Genomic DNA, 19,586 nt, shown 5'->3' with positions numbered 1-19,586 from the left:
ATTGAAAATTTCTTGCCACTCCCGTCTGGCCTGCATAGTTTCTGTTGAGAAGTCAGCTGACAGTCATTTGGGTGCTCCCTTGTAGGTAACTAACTGTTTTTCCCTTGCTGCTTTTAATATTCTCTCTTTGTCTTTTGCTCTTGGCATTTTAATTATGATGTGTCTTGGTGTGGTCCTCTTTGGATTCCTTTTGTTTGGGGTTCTCTGCATTTCCTGGACTTGTAAGTCTATTTCTCTCACCAGGTGGGGGAAGTTTTTGGTCATTATTTCTTCAAATAGGTTTTCAGTATCTTGCTCTCTCTGTTCTTCTGGCACCCCCATAATTCTGATGTTGGTACACTTAAAGTTGTCCCAGAGGCTCCTTACACTATCTTCATATTTTTGGGATCTTTTTTCTTTTCTGGTTGGGTGGTTTTTTTTTTGCTTCTTTGTATTTCAAATCTTTGACTTGATTCTTGCGATCCTCTAGTCTGCTGTTGGATCTCTGTATATTATTTTTTATTTCAGTCAATGTATGCTTAATTTCTAGTTGGTCCTTTTTCATATCCTCGAGGGTCTCACTAAATTTATCAGCCTTTTCTAGAAAATTCTTGAAAAACCTTATAACCGTGGTTTTGAACTGTATATCCAGTCGTTTGCTTTCCTCAGTTCTTTCATTTGTGACCTGTTTCTTTGTCTCCTCATTTTGGCTGCTTCTCTGAGTTGATAGAGTGGCTTTGTGTGCTAGGTGTCCTATAGGGCCCAGTGGCTCAGCCTCCCCGGTTTCCTGAGGTGGACACTCTTGGTGCACCCCTTTGTGGGCTGTGTGCACAGTCTTGTTGTAGTTAAGCCTTGATTGTTGTTGGTATCACTGGGAAGAATTGACCTCCAGGCCAATTGGCTGTGAGTATCAGCTGTGTCTACCCTGGGAGAACTTCTGTGCTGGAGACACCCTTATGAGACAAGACTTGCAAAAGCCTCTGTGCTCAGCTTGGATGGGGCGGAGTCTCAGGGCGGAGCAGACAGCATTGGTTTCCCATCAGCCCTGCCCTAATAGGCCCCTGTGTCTCAGTGTCCTGTGGTAATCCCTGCAAGCACCTCTGAGAGAAAGCTGCCCTCGAGTTCCACCCGCTGCCAGACAGTCCAGTTTCTCCCCAAATAAGTCTTGGTCCCCAGAGTCTCACCCAGAACTGTAGTTCAGTGTAGTCGGGAGCTTTTGTCTCCCTCCCGCTTCAGAAAGCCAGCTGCGTACTCAGTTGCCCACCCTCTCAGCGCGTGTGCCTCGGTCCCTCTGCCTTCTGCAGTTCCTTGTCTCAGTGTGCTTTTCTCTTTCCTGACAGTCCAGTTTCACCCCATATGAGTCTGGGTCCCCAGTCTCGCCCGGAACTGGAGTTCAGCGCAGTCGGGGGCTTTTGTCTCCCTCCCGCTTAAGAAAGCCAGCCGCGCACTCAGTTGCCAGTCCTCTCCGCATGCGCGCCTCAGTACCTCTGCCTCCTGCAGCTCCTCTGAGTCTCAGTGTGCTTTTCTCTTTCCTTCTAGTTGCAGAATTTCCACTCAGCCAGCCTTCCTGTGGTTCTGGTTGATGTCCGTTTTGTCTTTTAGTTGTAGTTTTGAAACTGTCGTGCGAGGCAACAGTTTAGGTGTTTACCTATGCCGCCATCTTGGTTTTTTCGATATTTCTATCTCTTACTCCCTCTCCCTTCCTCTCTGAAATCAATAAAAATATATTTTTAAAAAGAAAAGAGCTTATCTGCTCTTTATAAAAAAAGGAAAGGAAAGAAAAGAAACGAAACGAAACGAAAAGAAAAGAAAAGAAAGAGACAATATAGCCAGCCAGTGTGGTTCAGTGGTTGAGCACCGACCCATGAACCAGGAGGTCACCAGATGGATTACCAGTCAGGGCACATGCCCAGGTTGCAGACTCGATCTCCAGTAGAGGGCATGCAGGAGGCAGCTGATAGATATTTCTCTGTCTCATTGATCTCCCTTCTCCCTCTCCCTTCCTCTCTCTCTAAAAATCAATAAAAATATATTATTTTTAAAAAAGTAAATGGATAGGGAAAATACCGATGCTAATACTAATAGGAAGAAAGCAGGAGAACTATATTAATTTCAGACAAAGCAGACTTCAAAGTAAGAAAAGTAATCAGAGATGAAGAAGGGCATTCTATAATGATAAAATTATATTTATGTAAATATAAATTCTTCAAGACATAACAATTCTAAACATGTATGCCCCTAACAACAGAATCAAACCATTAAGGCAAAAACTGATACAAGTGCAAGGAAAAATAGATGAATCCACTATTATAGTTGGAGACTTCAACAATCCTCCCTCAGAAATAGACAGATCCAGCGGACAAAAAAATCAATAAGGACATAGTTGAACTCAACAACACCATCAATCAACTGGATATAATAGACATCTATAGGCTACTTTATCCAACAACAGAAGACACATTTTTCTCAAACTCACCAAAATAGATTACAGACTAGAACATAAAACATGTTAACAAATTTAAGAGTAAAAATCATGTCTCTTCTCTCAGATAATGATGAAATAAAACTAGAAATCAATAATAGGCCCTACCCAGTTTGCTCAGTGGTTATAGCATCAACCCACGGACGGAAGGGTTGTGGGTTCAATTCCAGTCAAGGGCACCTACCTTATACCTTGGTTGCAGGCTCAATCCCTGCCCTGGTTGGGTAGTGTGTGGAGGCAACCAATCAATATGTCTCTCTCACACTGATATTTCTCTCTGTTCCTCCCTCTCCCTTCCACTTTCTCTAAAAATCAATAGAAAAATATCCTCAGTGAGGATTAATTTTTAAAAATATCAATAACAAAAAGATAACTGGAAAATCCCAAAATATGTGGAAATTAAACAACAAACACACTTCTAAATAACTCATGAGTCAAAGAACATACCAGGCGTACCGGTTAATAATGTGGTTTTTGTAATCAAAGAAAACATGGTAATTTCAAGAGAAACATCAAAACTGCTTTATTCAAAGTAATGTCCATTGCTAGCTACACATTTCCCCCATCTTTCAGGTAATTTGTGGATAGCGTCCCAATAGAACTTTTCTTGTTTTGAGGCAAACCATTCAAAGACCCAATTTTCCACTTCTTCGTACGGTTTGAAGTGCTGCTCAGAGTGCATGTGCCATCTATCAGAACAAATGGTCATCTGAAGGAGCAAGATCTGGTGAATACAGAGGGTGGGTTAATACTTCCCAGTTAAGTGTCTTTAACTGGTTTTGAAGTATGTGATGGTGTGTCATCAGGAAGCAAAATTACTTTGCCGTGTCTTTTGGGCCATGCTGGTCGTTTTACGATCAAAGTGTGGTTCAAATTGATTATTTGTTGTCAAGTAGTGATCAGTATTAACGGTTTCAACTGGTTTTAGAAGCTCATAATACATCACACCTTCCTGATCCCACCAAACACAGAGCATTGTCTTCTTTCCGAAGCAATTTGGCCTTGCAGTCGATGTTGATGGTTGACCTGGATCAACCCATGATTTTGCGCATTTGGGATTCTCAAAATAAAGCCACTTTTCATCGCCAGTCACAATTTGATGCAAAAAAGACTTTCTTTTGTACCGTTAAAGCAACATTTTACTGATGACTTTTTGGTTTTCCATTTGTCTTTCGTTCAGTTGATGTGGCACCCATTTTCCTTCCTTTAAAATCTTTCCCATTGCTTGTAAATGGTCGGAAATTGTTTGCTGAGCAACGTTTAATCTTTCTGCAAGTTGTTTTTGAGTTTGACACGCATCTACATCCAATAATGCTTGTAATTGTTTATCTTCAAACTTTTTCTGTTGACTTGGACGTTCTTTGTCTTTCACATAGAAATCATCACTTTTAAAGCGCGTTTAAACCAGCGGTCACAAGTATCTTGAGATGGAGCCTGTTCACTATAAGCTTCCCAAAGTATACGATTAACTTTTTCTCCAAAATAAAGTAATGAATTAAAACTTCCCGCAAATGCTTTTTGGCACGAAATCCAACATTTCTAAATGTAAAAATATCTATGATGTTAACACCTTCAGAAAATTTGACATATGAAGTTTTGAAGCTTGCTGTCAATACAACAAAATCACATATATATTAACATATGTGTAACTCCATCTATTGAAAACAAATCCACATTATTAACCAGTAACCTGGTACTTCAAGAGAAATTTTAAAGTATTTTGAAGTAAATGAAAATGAAAACACAACTTATCAAAATTTGTGGGAAGCAGTGAAAGAAGTGCTTGAAAAGAAATGTACAGCACTGAATGCATATATTAGAAAACAAAAAAGATCTAAACTCAATCTAAGTTTCCATCTTAGGAAACTAGAAAAAGAAGAGCAAATTAAATTCAAAGAAAGCATAATAAAAGGAATAATAAAAATTAGAGCAGAAATCAATGAAAGTGAAAACAGCAAATCAATAAAATCAACAAAAGCAAAAGTTGATTATTTGAAAACATTGAGAAAATCGGTAAGCTTCCAAGGTAACTAAGAATAAAAGAGAAAGGATACAAATTATAATTTTGGAAATGCAAGAAGGGACATGCCTAAAGGTCCCACTGAAATTAAAAAGACAGATAACAGGGGGGGAGGGGAAAGATAGATAATAAAGTGCTACTATGAATGACTCTATGCCCACGAATTTGATAACCTAGATGAAATGGACCAATTCTGTAAAACACACAATTTGCCAAAACTCACACATGAAGACAGAGACAATATAAACAGGCCTACAGTATTTAGTCAACTTGGATTCATCTTTCTTTATAAAAGTTCTTCCTATCTATCTATGAAGTTCATTCCTGCCATTATCTCTGAAGGCATCCAGATTGTTTTACGATTCCTCTGACACTTAGGTTTTTTTCCAAAAGAGGTCTTCCTTTAATTCCTCTCCTTAAATTTAATTTAATTTCTCTTATTATGTTGGCTTCTTTATTTCTTTAGACACAAACAGAATTTGAGATCATTTCCTATAGTTTTCATGTACCTTCAGAATCCAAAGTTATTGTTTTATGGAAGATGGCCAAGCAGATTTTAGAAAGGTAGGCATGTAATATTGGGAATTCAAACAACTAAATAATAAGAGAGTATATATAAAGGTTAAAAAATGCTAGTCTAGTAAATTAAAAAATAGAATGTGTACAAGTAGAAAAGATTCTCACATGAGTGGTCTGACGAGATGTTGTGTGGAACCAAAACAAAGTCATCCGTGTCACAAGAAGAGTTCTTGCTACTAGTACTGGCAGAATCTTTGGACACTTGTAGATAGTTGGGAGGACCCAATGGTGGGGAGGATAGGTTTTCTTCCTGAATATGCTGCATATCTGCAAGGGACTAAAATTAACAACATCAAGTTAACACTGGCCTAATAATAAAGTACAAGTCAGAACAGGCATTACAATAAGAGTTGGTGTTTTTTTTTTTGTTTTTTTTTTCATTCAATTAGGCATAAAGTTCAATTCCATCTAAAATTTTAATAAATCTCTTTGGAAATCTTTCCTTTCAAAAAGCACAGTTTTTAATCTCTTTGCATAAAGACTTCTTAAATGTTTTCCAAAAGTGATACTTAAAAATATATAATACCGTCCTAGCCGGTTTGGCTCAGTGATAGAGCATCAAGCCTGGGGACTGAAGAGTCCCGGGTTCGATTCCAGTCAAGGGCACATGCCCGGATTGCGGACTCGACCCCCAGTAGGGGGAGCGCAAGAGGCAGTCAATCAATGATTCCCTCTTATCACTGATGTTTCTATCTCTCTATCCCTCTCCCTTCCTCTTTGAAATCAATAAAAATATATCATGCCATTTAGCACATGTACCTGTATGCCTCGCCTACAAGTTTTCAGATGAGTCTGTACCATCCCAACATCCCCAGCTTCAGCTCACTGCCTAGCAAAGCAGATACTCAATAACTGTTTACTTAACAACAACAACAAACTGTCCAGGGACTTTAATGACATCTTGCAAGCACACACAGTTTTAAATCTCCAAATGCAAAAAAACACTGTAAACAGGAAAACAGACCATATTATATAAAAACTAGAGGCCCGGTGCACGAAATTTGTGCACGGGGGGGGGGGGGGGGGTTGTCCCTCAGCCCAGCCTGCACCCTCTACAATCTGGGACCCCTCGAGGGATGTCCGACTGCGGTGGGACTGGGCCTAAATGGGCAGTCGGACATCCCTCTCACAATCCAGGACTGCTGGCTCCCAACTGCTCGCCTGCCTGCCTTCCTGATTGCCCCTAACCGCTTCTGCCTGCCAGCCTGATCACCGCCTAACCACTCCCCTGCCAGCCTGATTGATGCCTAACTGCTCCCCTGCCAGCCTGTTTGCCCCTAACTGCCCTCCCCTGCAGGCCTGGTCACCCCTAACTGCCCTCCCCTGCAGGCCTGGTCCCTCCCAACTGCCCTCCCCTACTGGCCTGATCGCCCACAACTGCCCTCCCTTGCAGGCCTGGTCCCTCCCAACTGCCCTCCCCTGCTGGCCATCTTGTGGTGGCCATCTTGTGTCCACATGGGGGCAGCCATCTTGTGTGTTGGAATGATGGTCAATTTGCACATTACTCTTTTATTAGATAGGATGTAAACAAACCAATAAGGATAACTGCATTTAAGCTGAGAGATTTATTTATACTCACAAAAAGAAAGATTTGGAAAACCTTCAAGGGGAGGTTAGGGGAAGAGTTGGTCTGTGGGAGATGGGACAGCAAGGGAAGAAAACATATGAATATATGTAAACAAATACTCAGGTGTAAGTATCTCTTTACACCTTTTGGCACTTGCCTAGTTCAAGGTCTCTAGTGACAACTCTAATTGAATGTCTTGATTATGCAATGGTTTTCCAAAACATCGAAATGCATGAGTTCTTATGTATTAAGTCCCTATTACGTTTAACCTTTGTTTCTATTTAAGAAGAGAAAAAATACTTTGTAATGCTCTTTAAATTCACTGCTGGCGCTTCTCTGAAAGTTACTGTGCAATGAAATCAGTCTCAAATCTTATCTCTTCTTTTTGTGTGTGTGATGCACACTTGACATAAAATCTCCTTATTACTTTTTTAAAAATATGTTATTGATTTCAAAGAGAGGAAGGGAGAGGGACGGAGAGATAGAAACATCAATGATGAGATACAAACATTGATCGGCTGCCTCCTGCATGCCCCCTACTGGGGATCGAGCCACAACCCAGGCATGTATCCTGACCAGGAATTGAACTGTGACCTTCTGGTTCATGGGTCGATGCTCAACCACTGAGCCTCACTATTGGGGCCTCCTCATTATTTTTTTAAGATGATTTATATCTCAAGGAAGGTAAGACGGAAGGACTAACTATACTGAACATCAACCATGGGCTGGACACTGTGAAGAGCTTTCCTTGTATTAGTTAACTTCAGTCCCATTATGGAATCCATTCTATCTTTAAATAAACAGAACTCAGAAGGTCAGGATTTGCCCAAAATCACATAACTAAAAGCAATCGAGTTGAGATGTTATTCCAAGTATGTCCACAACGTCTTTTTAGTGGTTTAGGCAGAAACTTTCTGAATTTCTTCCTTTGCTATTTATAAAATTACCTGCATCCACAGCCGTCTTGGTGAAAGAGATGCTTCCCCTTGTTCAAAGCTAATCTCTCCACCATCTGTGTTCCAATTCCATTCTCCCCACCTCTTCAAGCACCTCGGTCAACTTCCCTTTCTTTTGACACTTCCACCCTCTGCGCATAAACATGTTCCATTTTCTCATATCTCAAATCCCTGCAACCCTCTCAATTACCATCTTCTCTTAACAACGTTTCTTGAAATTATCCATCTTCACTGACTCAAATTCCTCAATTCCCATATACCCCGCAACCAACCATAATCCACTTTCTGCCTTCAATGCTCAAATAAAATTGTCTTTATTACGTTTACCAGCCACAACCACTGTAGGGAGCGGTTACAGTGTTAAGCCTCGGACTGACCTGCTGGCAAAGCCACAAACAAGTCCCAGCTTAGAGGGCACAGCCCTCTTAGCATAATTAAGCTTGATCTTGTGACTGCTCCATAGATCTTTCCTGGGTAGCTAATGGGCTGTGGGAGGTGCAGCAAGTGCTGCCAAAACAAGTGAAACTCACAAGAACATTGTTAATTACCTTGTTTACCTCTGACTATAAATAAACCATCAGCTTGCAGTCTGGATCTGTTCTGTGGTCTTAGTCACACACAGAAGATCCACCTAGACCCAGCTATTCTCTTTGTCTTTTCTTCATCCTTTGCTGGCCCTCCCTCAGGCTCACAGAACCCTTGGCTGTGCTGGCGCGGCAAAAGTGGCACCCAACGTGGGGCTGAGTTCAGCCCAAGTGGCACTCAATGAGGACCTGAGTGTGAAGGAACTGTAATTGTCAGGTGAAAGGAGGCCCCAAGGTGTGTGCACGCAGTAAGTAAGGTAGGGGTGTAGTACTAGCTAGGTGTAAAACATGGAAAATTCAGGATCGCAGGTAAAGAATGTATGCGTATCCATGCTTAAGGCTATGCTCCAAGCAAGGGGCTGTTCTGTGAGGTATGAACAGCTTTTCGATTTTTTTGAATTTTGTGAGTAAAATTTTGTGTGGTTTTCTGAGGAAGAAAAGATAAATATAGAGGCATGGGAGAAGGTAGGAAAACAACTTCACAATCATTACATAGCTGAAGGTCTAGAGGAGATGCCTGCCTCTACTTTCAGTCGGTGGTCCCTGATTCGGGACTGCCTAGAGCCCACTCCAGAAGGGGAGTGGATAAATGTGGCAAGGGAATCAAGACAGATGGGGGAAGGTTGCCTAAGGCTTCCAACTCCACCATCAGCGCCTCCGCTGCCTCCTCCAGTCCCTGGGGCTACAGCTCCTGTGGTAGAGAGCCCTCTGGATGATGCGCTCCCTCCCAAATATGACCGAGGATTGGAGGAAGCAAGGGAACAGTGCCCCCGGTGGGTTTGGGATGATGGGGGTGGAGATATGCTAAAGTATTGCCTCAGGGCATGGCCAATAGTCCTACCTTATGTCAGGATTTTGTGGCTGCAGCCATACATCCTATAAGGAAAAAATATCCCGAGGCCTATATTATTCATTATATGGATGACATTCTCTTAGCTCATAAAAATGAAACGCATCTAAATAATATCTATATAGATTTGCAGGATTCCCTGCATTGTGCTGGATTATGCACAGCACCCGAAAAAGTTCAAAGGACGTTTCCTTTTTCTTATCTTGGCAGCATTATTGAGGGGAAAACAATAAAACCTCAGAAAATTCAAATTCGGACTGACACTTTACTTACATTAAATGATTTCCAAAAATTATTAGGAGATGTTAACTGGGTTCGACCTGCTTTAAAATTAACCACTGCTGACTTAAGCCCTTTATTTCATATACTAAGGGGAAATTCATCTCCGTCATCCCGACACTGCTTGACTGAGGAAACCAAGACAGCCTTACATCAAGTTGAGGATGCCTTAAGTTCAGCATAACTTACTAGAATTGATTACTCCCTTCCCTTACAGGTTTTAATTTTCCCTACGACACATACACCCACTGGAGTCATTTGGCAAGCTCCTGGAGTTGTTGAATGGCTATATTTGGCTCATTCTCCAACTAAGGTATTAACTCCTTTCCATGATTCGGTTTCCCAGCTAATAGCTTGAGCCCGCCTTCAAACAGGCCAATTAGTGGGCCAAGACCATGACCTTACTGTAGTGCCATTTACAGCTATACAGCAAGACTGGCTCTGGAAACGATCAACCAATTGGCAAATTGCACTTGCTAATTTCTCCGGACAGGTTGGTAACCATTATCCAGCAAATAAGGTTTTACAATTTCTCTCAGTTACTACCTTTACCTTCCCAAAGATAGTGAAGTCACAACCTATACCTCAGGCATTAACTATTTTTACAGATGGATCCAGTTCTGGAAAAGCTGGATACTACTGCAGCAGAGGTGCAAAGGTCCTTCAAATCCCTTATATTTCAGCACAACGGGTAGAAATACAAGCTCTTATCTATGCCTTGACAGATTTTGCTAATGGAGCCCATTAACCTATACAGTGATAGTGCCTATGTGGTAAGTATGGCCAAACTAATTGAAATGGCTACTATAGGGCACACTAATTCAGAGGAACTCTTTCATTTATTTTTCAACCTTCAAAAAGTCATTAGAGAACGACAATTTCCCTGCTTTATTGGTCATATCCGATCTCATTCAGGTCTCCCTGGTCCATTAGCTATAGGCAATGATGCTATTGATCGCCTCCTTGCTGTAATGCAAGAGGCTACCCCATTTTCTCTTGCCCAGTCCTCCCATGCTTTGCATCATCAAAATGCTGCTGCCTTATGCAAACAATTCCGTATTTCTAGGGAGCAAGCTCATCAAATTTTTAAGCAGTGCTCTCAGTGTGTAATTCATTTCCCTGTACAATTGTTGGGGGTTAATCCTAGGGGTCTTAAACCTAATCAAATTTGTCACACACATACCAGAATTTGGTAAGCATAGATGGGTACATGTTAATGTAGATACCTGCTCCCGCTTTATCTTTGCGACTCCCCAAACGGGAGAGAGTGCCAAGCATGTAATTAATCATTGCCTAGCTGCCTTTGCGGTACTAGGTCCTCCCTTAGAGCTAAAGACAGACAATGGACCCGCATACACTAGTTTTCTGCTTTTCAACATTTTTGTCAGCAATATCAAATTTGTCATAAAACTGGTATCCCTTATAACCCTCAAGGTCAAGCAATAGTGGAAAGAGCAAATCGTACTCTTAAAATGCAATTACTAAAACAGAAAGGGGGAGACGGATGTTATGTGTCACCTCAAAACAAACTCAGTCATGTTCTTTATACTTTAAATTTTTTGAATTGCGATGCAGAGGGTCATACAGCAGCCGAAAGGCATCGGGCCTCCTGTACAATAGCCTCCAGGGGTTAGCCCGATGGAAGGATGCACAAACTGGACAATGGTTTGGACCAGATCCAGTAATGATGTGGGGAAGAGGTTGTGTTTGTATCTTTCCAGAAGGAGCAGCACAGCCAATTTGGGTGCCAGAGCGTTACGTACGTCACCACAACGGACCCAGAGGAGCTCCTTGTCCCATCGTTCAAAAGACTGAGAGTTGCCCCGATGACAGCAAAGCGGAAAAGGAAGATGACGAAGGCTACGCAAGAGACCAAGATGCCAACATGGGATCAGCTGAAGAAGTTAACAACTGAGGCCCAACAGATGGCAGAAAAGCAAGAAGTGGAAGCTACTCCCTCAATCATGTTTCTGGCCATGCTAGCATTGGTTAGCTGCCAGTCTTCTGCAAACTCTTGCGCAGCCAAGTCTGAGGACTCTTGAGTAAATCAGCAAAAGAAACTTTCATTTAGTAGAAAAATGTTACTGTAGTTTGATTTCTCTCTTATTGTAGTGTTGCAATGGCACTGTTTTATTAATAATCATGTCTGGGTTTTACATTGGCATTGTTTTGTTATTGGGTTTTGCATTGGCATTGTTTTGTTAATATTTTAATAGTCAGAACTTTGTTCTTGATGTTTAAGTTTTACTTCCATTATTAGTAGCTTAAAATTAAAAGAAGGGCGAGATGTAGGGAGCAGTTATAGGATTAAGCCTCGGACTGACCTGCTGGCAAAGCCACAAACAAGTCCCAGCTTAGAGGGCACAGCCCTCTTAGCATAATTAAGCTTGATCTTGTGACTGCTCCCTAGATCTTTCCTGGGTAGCTAATGGGCTGTGGGAGGTGCAGCAAGTGCTGCCAAAACAAGTGAAACTCACGAGAACACTGTAAATTACCTTGTTTACCTCTGACTATAAAATAAAGCATCAGCTTGCAGTCTGGATCTGTTCTGTGGTCTTAGTCACACACAGAAGATCCACCTAGACCCAGCTTATTCTTTTTGTCTGTCTTTTCTTCATCCTTTGCCGGCCCTCCCTCAGGCTCACAGAACCCTTGGCTGTGCTGGCATGGCACAAACCACTGCCTACAACTTAAGTTCCTTGAATTCTTTGCTGCAACTGAACTGCGGACCATTCCTTTCTTTGACACTCTCCCCCTTCATTCAGTGACCCTGCTCTCTCTTGCTTTTCCTACTTCTCTTTTGTGAGTGCCTGCTTCTCATCAGCCCCTTAGAAGAGAGGAGTACAGAATTCCCCAAGGTGCCACCCTGCTCCTCTACTCCTCACCTGCTTTCTACTTACCCCGTGACCACACTTATCCTACCTTCAAGCACCACTTACATCATGAGGACTCTGCAGCACAGGTTCTCTCAAATGAGCTCTAGCCCCTCTTGTTACTTGCCTGTACAATGCAAATTCATCGCTTTTGTACTCCCAAGCATTCCTTCCCGTGCTCCCTTACTGAGTATCTTCACCATCATCCATCTATCCATTGCCTTTAAGGTCTCCCTCCTCCTTAAGTTCCAAGTTCGAGCAACTCCAAGCTCTGCAAACTCTTTACCTTTCTCCCACCTGCTTCCCATCCCCTTCTCCTTTTCTTACTGCTGCCTTAGTTCATTCAGGTCCTTATTCTTTTTTTTTCTTTTAATATGTTTTTATTGATTTCAGAGAGGAAGGGAGAGGAAAGGAAAGAAACATCAACGATGAGAGAAAATCATGGATCAGCTGCCTCCTGCACGCCCCATACTGGGAATAGAGCCTGAAACCCAGGCATGTGACCTCCTGGTTCACAGGTCAATGCTCAACGACTGAGCCACGCCAAAAAACAAAAACAAAAAAGCTTCCATAGTCTCGGGTTCTCTTTCCTCTAATGGAGAGACTTCTCTACTTGTCTCCAGTCTAGTCCTCCACGCTGCTTTTAGAAGTATCTAGCTTAAAAAAGAAGAATCTAGCTAAAACACACAGTGGATCATATCATACGTCCACATAAAATCATTCAAATACCTCAAATAGCTTTAAGGATAAACTTGAACTCCTTAGCTCAATGCCTAAATTCTTTCAAGGTACAGCTTCTCCCTATCACTTTAACTGATTTCCCCTCACCAATGCTCTTTACACCCACCAGACTGGACTGCTTAGAAGACTTGTCCAAGAAAACTTCCTGCAATGATGACAAAGTTCCATATCTAAGCTGTCCAGTATGGCAGCAACTAGCTATATATGACTATTGCGTACTTGAAATGTGGCTAGTGTGACTAAGTAACTCATATTTAAATTTTACTTAGTTCAAACCAAGTTGAATATAAGTGGCTATGGAGGGCAACAGAGTTCCTTCAGTGGGCTGTGCTTCCGTGACTTCGTGAATGAAGATTCCTCTGCCTAAAATACTCTTCTTTTACTAATTCACCTTGCTAATTCTTTCTTCTAATCTCAGCTCAATGCCCTCTTCTGAGCAGCCTTCCTTAGTTCTTAGTCTGATCTCATGCCCCTCATCCACATTCCCACAGGCAATAAAGACATAGATAGGCCTGCTTCTAATAGTGATTGATCAGCCTGCCTCTTCTCCACACAATTAAAACTCCTTACTGTCATATCATTCATCAGTATCAACCAGGACCTCACACAAAGCAGGCTTTTGATAAATGAATAAAACTAATAAATATATATTAAAGAGATATCATCTAAAAAGCATTTAATCTATAGCCAGTATCTTAACAAAAAGAGTGATTTTGATTTACTTTAAGGTTTTTTGTTTTGTATTTTTGCCTTTCAAAAAATTCTCTGGAAAAAGATGCAATTGGATATTTGTGTGAAAGTAAAAAAAAAAAAAAAGAATGTGCACACTTGTGTGCATTCACCCTAAGTAAGTCTATTCCAGCCACAGGAAGGTAGAGAACGCAGGTATGAAATCATCTTACTTTTGGCAGATTATGTTAAAAACCAATCAAACCTGCCATTTTCTAATCTCACCAACTGGAAATTATATAGAGACATTGCTTCATTCTTTTTATTCTCAAGTTTCCCCTTTTACTTTCACTTTATTTTTTTTAACATTGAAAGATTATTTTTATTTTATTTTTTTAATTTAATAAACCTTTATTGTTCAGATTATTACAATTGTTCCTCTTTTTCCCCCCACAGCTCCCCTCCACCCAGTTCCCACCCCATCCCCACTGTCCTCATCCATAGGTGTATGATTTTTGTCCAGTCTCTTCCTGTACCCCCCACATCCCTTTCCCCCCGAGAATTGTCAGTCCACTCCCTTTCTATGCCCCTGATTCTATTATATTCACCAGTTTATTCTGTTCATCAGATTTTTTATTCACTTGACTTTTAGATTCACTTGTTGACAGATACAAATTTGTTGTTCATAATTTTTATCTTTACCTTTTTCTTCTTCTTCCTCTTCTTAAAGAATACCTTTCAGCATTTCATATAATACTGGTTTGGTGGTGATGAACTCCTTTAGTTTTTTCTTATCTGTGAAGCTCTTTATCTGACCTTCAATTCTGAATGATAGCTTTGCTGGGTAGAGTAATCTTGGTTGTAGGTTCTTGCTATTCATCACTTGGAATATTTCTTGCCACTCCCTTCTGGCCTGCATAGTTTCTGTTGAGAAATCAGCTGACAGTTGTATGGGTGCTCCCTTGTAGGTAACTAACTGTTTTTCTCTTGCTGCTTTTAATATTCTCTCTTTGTCTTTTGCTCTTGGCATTTTAATTATGATGTGTCTTGGTGTGGTCCTCTTTGGATTCCTTTTGTTCGGGGTTCTCTGCGCTTCCTGGACTTGTAAGTCTATTTCTTTCACCAGGTGGGGGAAGTTTTTGGTCATTATTTCTTCAAATAGGTTTTCAGTATTTTGCTCTCTCCCTTCTTCTGGCACCCCCATAATTCTGATGTTGGTACGCTTGAAGTTGTCCCAGAGGCTCCTTACACTATCTCATATTTTTGGATTCTTTTTTTTTTTTTTGCTTTTCTGGTTGAGTGTTTTTTGCTTCTTTGTATTTCAAATCTTTGACTTGATTCTTGCGATCCTCTAGTCTGCTGTTAGATTTCTGTATAATATTTTTTATTTCAGTCAATGTATGCTTAATTTCTAGTTGGTCCCTTTTCATATCGAGGGTCTCGCTAAATTTATCAGCCTTTTCTAGAAAATTCTTTTTTTTTTTTTTTTTTTTTTTTTTTACTTTATTAAAATACTGAGTTTTATTTCACATGTATATTTTTGTCTCCCCACCATTCCCATTTGTCTGACCACTACTACTACTATGTCCTATCATAACATTCCATACATACTTAAAACCAAGCAAAGGGTGGAGTTCCATCTTTAAAAACTAAACAGGCATTTTGGACAACACATTCTTGGCAATGGAACCTGGACAACATTTATCAGACACGGTAGGGAAAGTTCTCACTCTGCATTATAAAAAGGACAGCCAGATATCAACTGTTACAGAAATGAAATAAGACGGAAAATTTTAACAAACTGTTTAAACTATTTTCTTAAAGAGACTTCCTCCACTGCCAGAGATCTTGAATAGCCTCCACGTCAGTCATCCGGAAGCAATTCTTCACATAATTAATGAACTTGGCTTCCACTTTGGGAAGAGAACCGCCCTTTTCTATACTTGCTTGCATTTTTGCTTTAATGTCTTCTACAGAACTAGGTCCTTTTGGTGTTTTAGGAGTTTTTTCCTGTTTTTTGAAGGATTCTTGACCTTTTGATCTTGGTGTTGATGGTTTTGAGTCTTTTCCATTTTGATTTGATTTTTGTGCATTTTTGGCTGGAGTATCTCGTATGGATTTCTTTACTGGAGCTTTTTCTTCTGCTTCCTCATCATCAAAATCATCATCATCATCATCTTCATCATCATCATCCTCATCCTCATCATCTTCATCATCTTCATCAGCAGCAAGTTTTACTTTTTTCTGTGGAACCTTGCTACCACCTCCAGGGGCTGACCGCTTTCCAGACATACTTAGGAGTTTCACATCCTCCTCCTCGTCATCTTCTGACTCTGCATCTTCCTCCACAGCTACTAAGTGCTGTCCACTAATATGCACAGGCCCTGAACCACACTTCAACCGTAAGACCACAGGTGGTGTTATTTCAAAGCCACCGAGGGAAACCGTTGGCTGTACAGACATTTTCAAAGTTGCCAGTGTTACTTTAATTGGACTGCCTTCGTAATTCATTGCTTCTGCTTCGACAATGTGCAGCTCATCCTTTGCTCCAGCCCCTAGACTGACCGTTCGTAAAGATAACTGGTGCTCATTTTCATCATTATCCACCTTAAAGTGATAATCTTTGTCAGCCTTTAGTTCACAACCGAAAAGGTAGTTCTGGGGCCTCAGAGGGCTCATGTCCATGTCCATAGAATCTTCCATGGGGTGGTAGCACGCACTTAGGTGAGAGAGAAGGCGGACGGAGATAAACGGCTTCGGTGCTGCAGAACAGACGCGCAGGACGGAATCGCACCAGGGCTAGAAAATTCTTGAAAAACCTTATAACCGTGGTTTTGAACTGTATATCCAGTCATTTGCTTTCCTCCATTTTTTTCATTTGTGACCTGTTTCTTTGTCTCTGTATTTTGGCTGCTTCCCTGAGTTGACAGAGTGGCTTTGTGTGCTAGGTCTCCTATAGGGTCCAGTGGCTCAGCCTCCCCAGTTTCCTGAGGTGGACACTCTTGGTGCACCCCTTTGTGGGCTGTGTGCAGTCTTGTTGTAGTTAAGCCTTGACTGTTGTTGGTATCACTGGGAGGAATTGACCTCCAGGCCAATTGGCTGTGAGTATCAGCTATGTCTACGCTGGGAGAACTTCTGTGCTGGAGACACCCTTATGAGACAAGACTTGCAAAAGCCTCTGTGCTCAGCTTAGATGGGGTGGAGTCTCAGGGCGGAGCAGACAGCATTGGTTTCCCATCAGCTCTACCCTAATAGGCCCCTGTGTCTCAGTGTCCTGTGGTAATCCCTGCAAGCACCTCTGAGAGAAAGCCGCCCTCGAGTTCCACCTGCTGCCAGACAGTTCAGTTTCTCTCCAAATGAGCCTGGGTCCCCGGAGTCTCGCCCGGAACTGGAGTTCAGTGCAGTCGGTAGCTTTTGTCTCCCTCCCACTTGAGAAAGCCAGCCACATACTCAATTGCCCGCCCTCTCAGCGAGTGCGCCTCGGTACCTCTGCCTTCCGCAGTTCCTCTGAGTCTCAGTATGCTTTTCTCTTTCCTGACAGTCCAGTTTCACCCCATATGAGTCTGGGTCCCCAGAGTCTCACCCCGAACTGGAGTTCAGCGCGTCGGGAGCTTCTGTCTCCCTCCCGCTTGAGAAAGCCAGCCGTGCACTCAGTTGCCAGCCCTGTCTGCGCGCGTGTCTCAGTACCTCTGCCTCCTGCAGCTCCTGAGTCTCAGTGTGCTTTTCTCTTTCCTTCTAGTTGCAGAATTTCCACTCAGCCAGCCTTCCTGTGGTTCTGGATGATGTCCATTTTGTCTTTTAGTTGTAGTTTTGAAATTGTTGTGCGAGGCAGCAGTTTAGGTGTTTACCTATGCCGCCATCTTGGTTTCTCCCTACTTTCACTTTAAGTGTGAGCTTTTAATAAAGGCCTTCTAAAAATGGGTTCCCTCTGAATATGCCTCCTCTCTCCTCCTGTGCCTCTTCACTCCCATCAGCGCTTTATCCTCTCTTTTTCAGTAGCCCAAAGTCTCGCTCCTGTGTTGCTCTACTTTTCAATGCTACCTACTCAGCAAAAACACCACCATGCTCTCACCAGGCAAAGCAATTTCCAGCTCAACGTCCTTCCCACTTGCCTCTTTCTCAACCCTTGGTTATTCTACCACCCACAGGCTCCTTTACTCCTGTTCCCACAGATTCATCCTGTTTCCTTTTTCTAGCATAAACTTTGCTTTCTGTATTATTTTCATGTGTATCAAATATATACTTCATAATAATAGCTACAGCTTATCAACTACTCACTATGTCAGGCACCCTGCACAGATTACCACATGTTGCCTTTACGCAAAGGTTAATTAGGCCTACCTTACAGATAGGGAAGCCAGGCTCAGCTCTGGACTTGACTGGCCCAAAGTCACAAATGAGCAAGCGGCCACAGCACTGAGGCCAGTTATGACGACTCCAAACAAAGCCTATAGTCTTTCCATGGCAATACACTTCCTCCCCACTTATCCCATCACTCCAAATCCAGGGCTTGTCGTTCTTTAAACTTATGGGAATATGATGAAGTCTTGTTAGTTCACCTGCTTGTTCTATTCAGCTTGAGTCTGCAGGGCTTGTGAGAAGGATGTCTGCCATAGGCTGGTTAGCATTCCTGTTAGCTAAGGGTTGCTAGGTTTCCCTGGAAAATAATAATAGCAGTTGCCTTTCCTAAGTATTTATTGTGTGTCAAGCACTGTAGCAAGTCCTTTTGCTCACTTATCCTTTTAAAACCCCATGAAGGAGGTAAATTATACTCACTTTACATATGAGAAACCAGTTTAGAGAGATTACGTCCTTTGTCCTAGTTAGTATGGCAAGCAAGGGTTGTGAAGCTCCCAAGCCCCATACTTTTAGACCTCTGAGTGGCCTCAACCAGGTAATCACACAAGCACCTCCTTTTATGGCTCCCCACTCTCCTGCCAGCAGAGTTGAAGAAATTCATGGTGCCAGGCTAACCTGGAACATAGAATAGCTGACACACGAGCCCTTGGACCTTCAGCTTGCAGAAAATCCTCAAGGTCACCACCCTCCCAGGCTGCAACAGAGATCTGGGGAAGGGCCGGTCTAGGAAAATACAGAAGATGGTAAAGGAAGGTCTTGCAAGTAGAGAGGAAGCAGCAGTGACCAGAGTGAGCAGAAGTTCTCAGGGTTAGGAAGGCGCACATAGAGGGGAGGGAAGAAAGCCCTGAAGAAAGGGCTAGGGAACCTCAGCAGAAAGAAGAGGCTGGAGCGGAGCCAGTAACCACAACTAAGGGAGCCCAAGTAACCCAACCCTGCAGAGCCAGTAACCACAACTAAGGGAGCCCAAGTCAGTGACGGACTCCAGGGTGGCTTCTCCACACGGGCATAGTAACTATCCAAACTGTTCACGACATTCAGATAAAATAAGTCTTACAAATTACCTCTCCACCATGATTTAAGTAAGTAAGAGGCTCTCTTTGTTTGCAAGTATCATCCTTCCCAACCCCACAGGACATGCAGAGACCAGAGAAGCACACTCAATGTTTAGAGGAAAACAGCCAGAAGGTAAAATTTCTTGCTGAAGCTAAAACAGGGTGGAGATCAAAAGCTAGGTCCATTTGACCTAAGCCTCGGCTGCTAGCAAACACTATATATAAAAAGAATATCTACACTGTAGTCACAGGCCCCATCAGTGAACAGACACGGCAGCACTCACTGTAGGTATTTTTAATAAAACCCAACTCACTGGTGGAGAGGCAAAGCGACAAGGCGGAGAGCTGCCGCAGGAGCTTCCCAAGGCAGAGCCAGCACACAGGGGCACGGGGACAGGGCAGGCTGTCAGAACAAACACAGGAGAGGAGAAACACCACTTTGTAGTTCAATTACACGGCTTGACTAATAGAAAAACCTGTCGAAACTGCTGCATGTTTGTGTTGACCAAAAATGCATGTTAACCTACTTATTAAATGTAGCAACAACTAAAATTATTTCAGCTTGGCTTTAGAAGTAAAAAACAGAACTGTTATGA

The 19,586-nt window shown here is 42.2% G+C and overlaps 2 protein-coding genes across 2 annotated transcripts in view; both read right to left on the bottom strand.

Annotated features, from left to right (window-relative positions):
• ULK2 (unc-51 like autophagy activating kinase 2) overlaps positions 1-19,586 on the bottom strand; it is a 145,023-nt gene that overhangs the window by 58,959 nt on the left and 66,478 nt on the right. The window contains exons 12-13 of the mRNA XM_080677137.1: positions 19,305-19,393; positions 5,166-5,337 (exon numbers count right to left, since the gene is read on the bottom strand). Coding sequence (XP_080533263.1) covers positions 5,166-5,337; positions 19,305-19,393 — 261 coding nt within the window. The remainder of the gene's footprint in view (positions 1-5,165; positions 5,338-19,304; positions 19,394-19,586) is intronic.
• On the bottom strand, positions 15,078-16,694 carry LOC308253588 (nucleophosmin). The gene has a single exon (XM_080679209.1). The coding sequence runs from the start codon at positions 16,280-16,282 to the stop codon at positions 15,398-15,400; it is 885 nt and encodes a 294-aa protein (XP_080535335.1). The 5' UTR covers positions 16,283-16,694; the 3' UTR covers positions 15,078-15,397.

This window comes from Plecotus auritus, assembly GCF_963455305.1.
Source record: "Plecotus auritus genome assembly, chromosome: 7".
Taxonomy (NCBI): Eukaryota; Metazoa; Chordata; class Mammalia; order Chiroptera; family Vespertilionidae; genus Plecotus; species Plecotus auritus.
This window is presented reverse-complemented; position numbering and strand designations above follow the sequence as displayed.

Bases quoted from the DNA above. Each gene is read 5' to 3' on its own strand.
- LOC308253588 (XM_080679209.1), bottom strand. From the start codon at position 16,282: ATGGAAGATTCTATGGACATGGACATGAGCCCTCTGAGGCCCCAGAAC.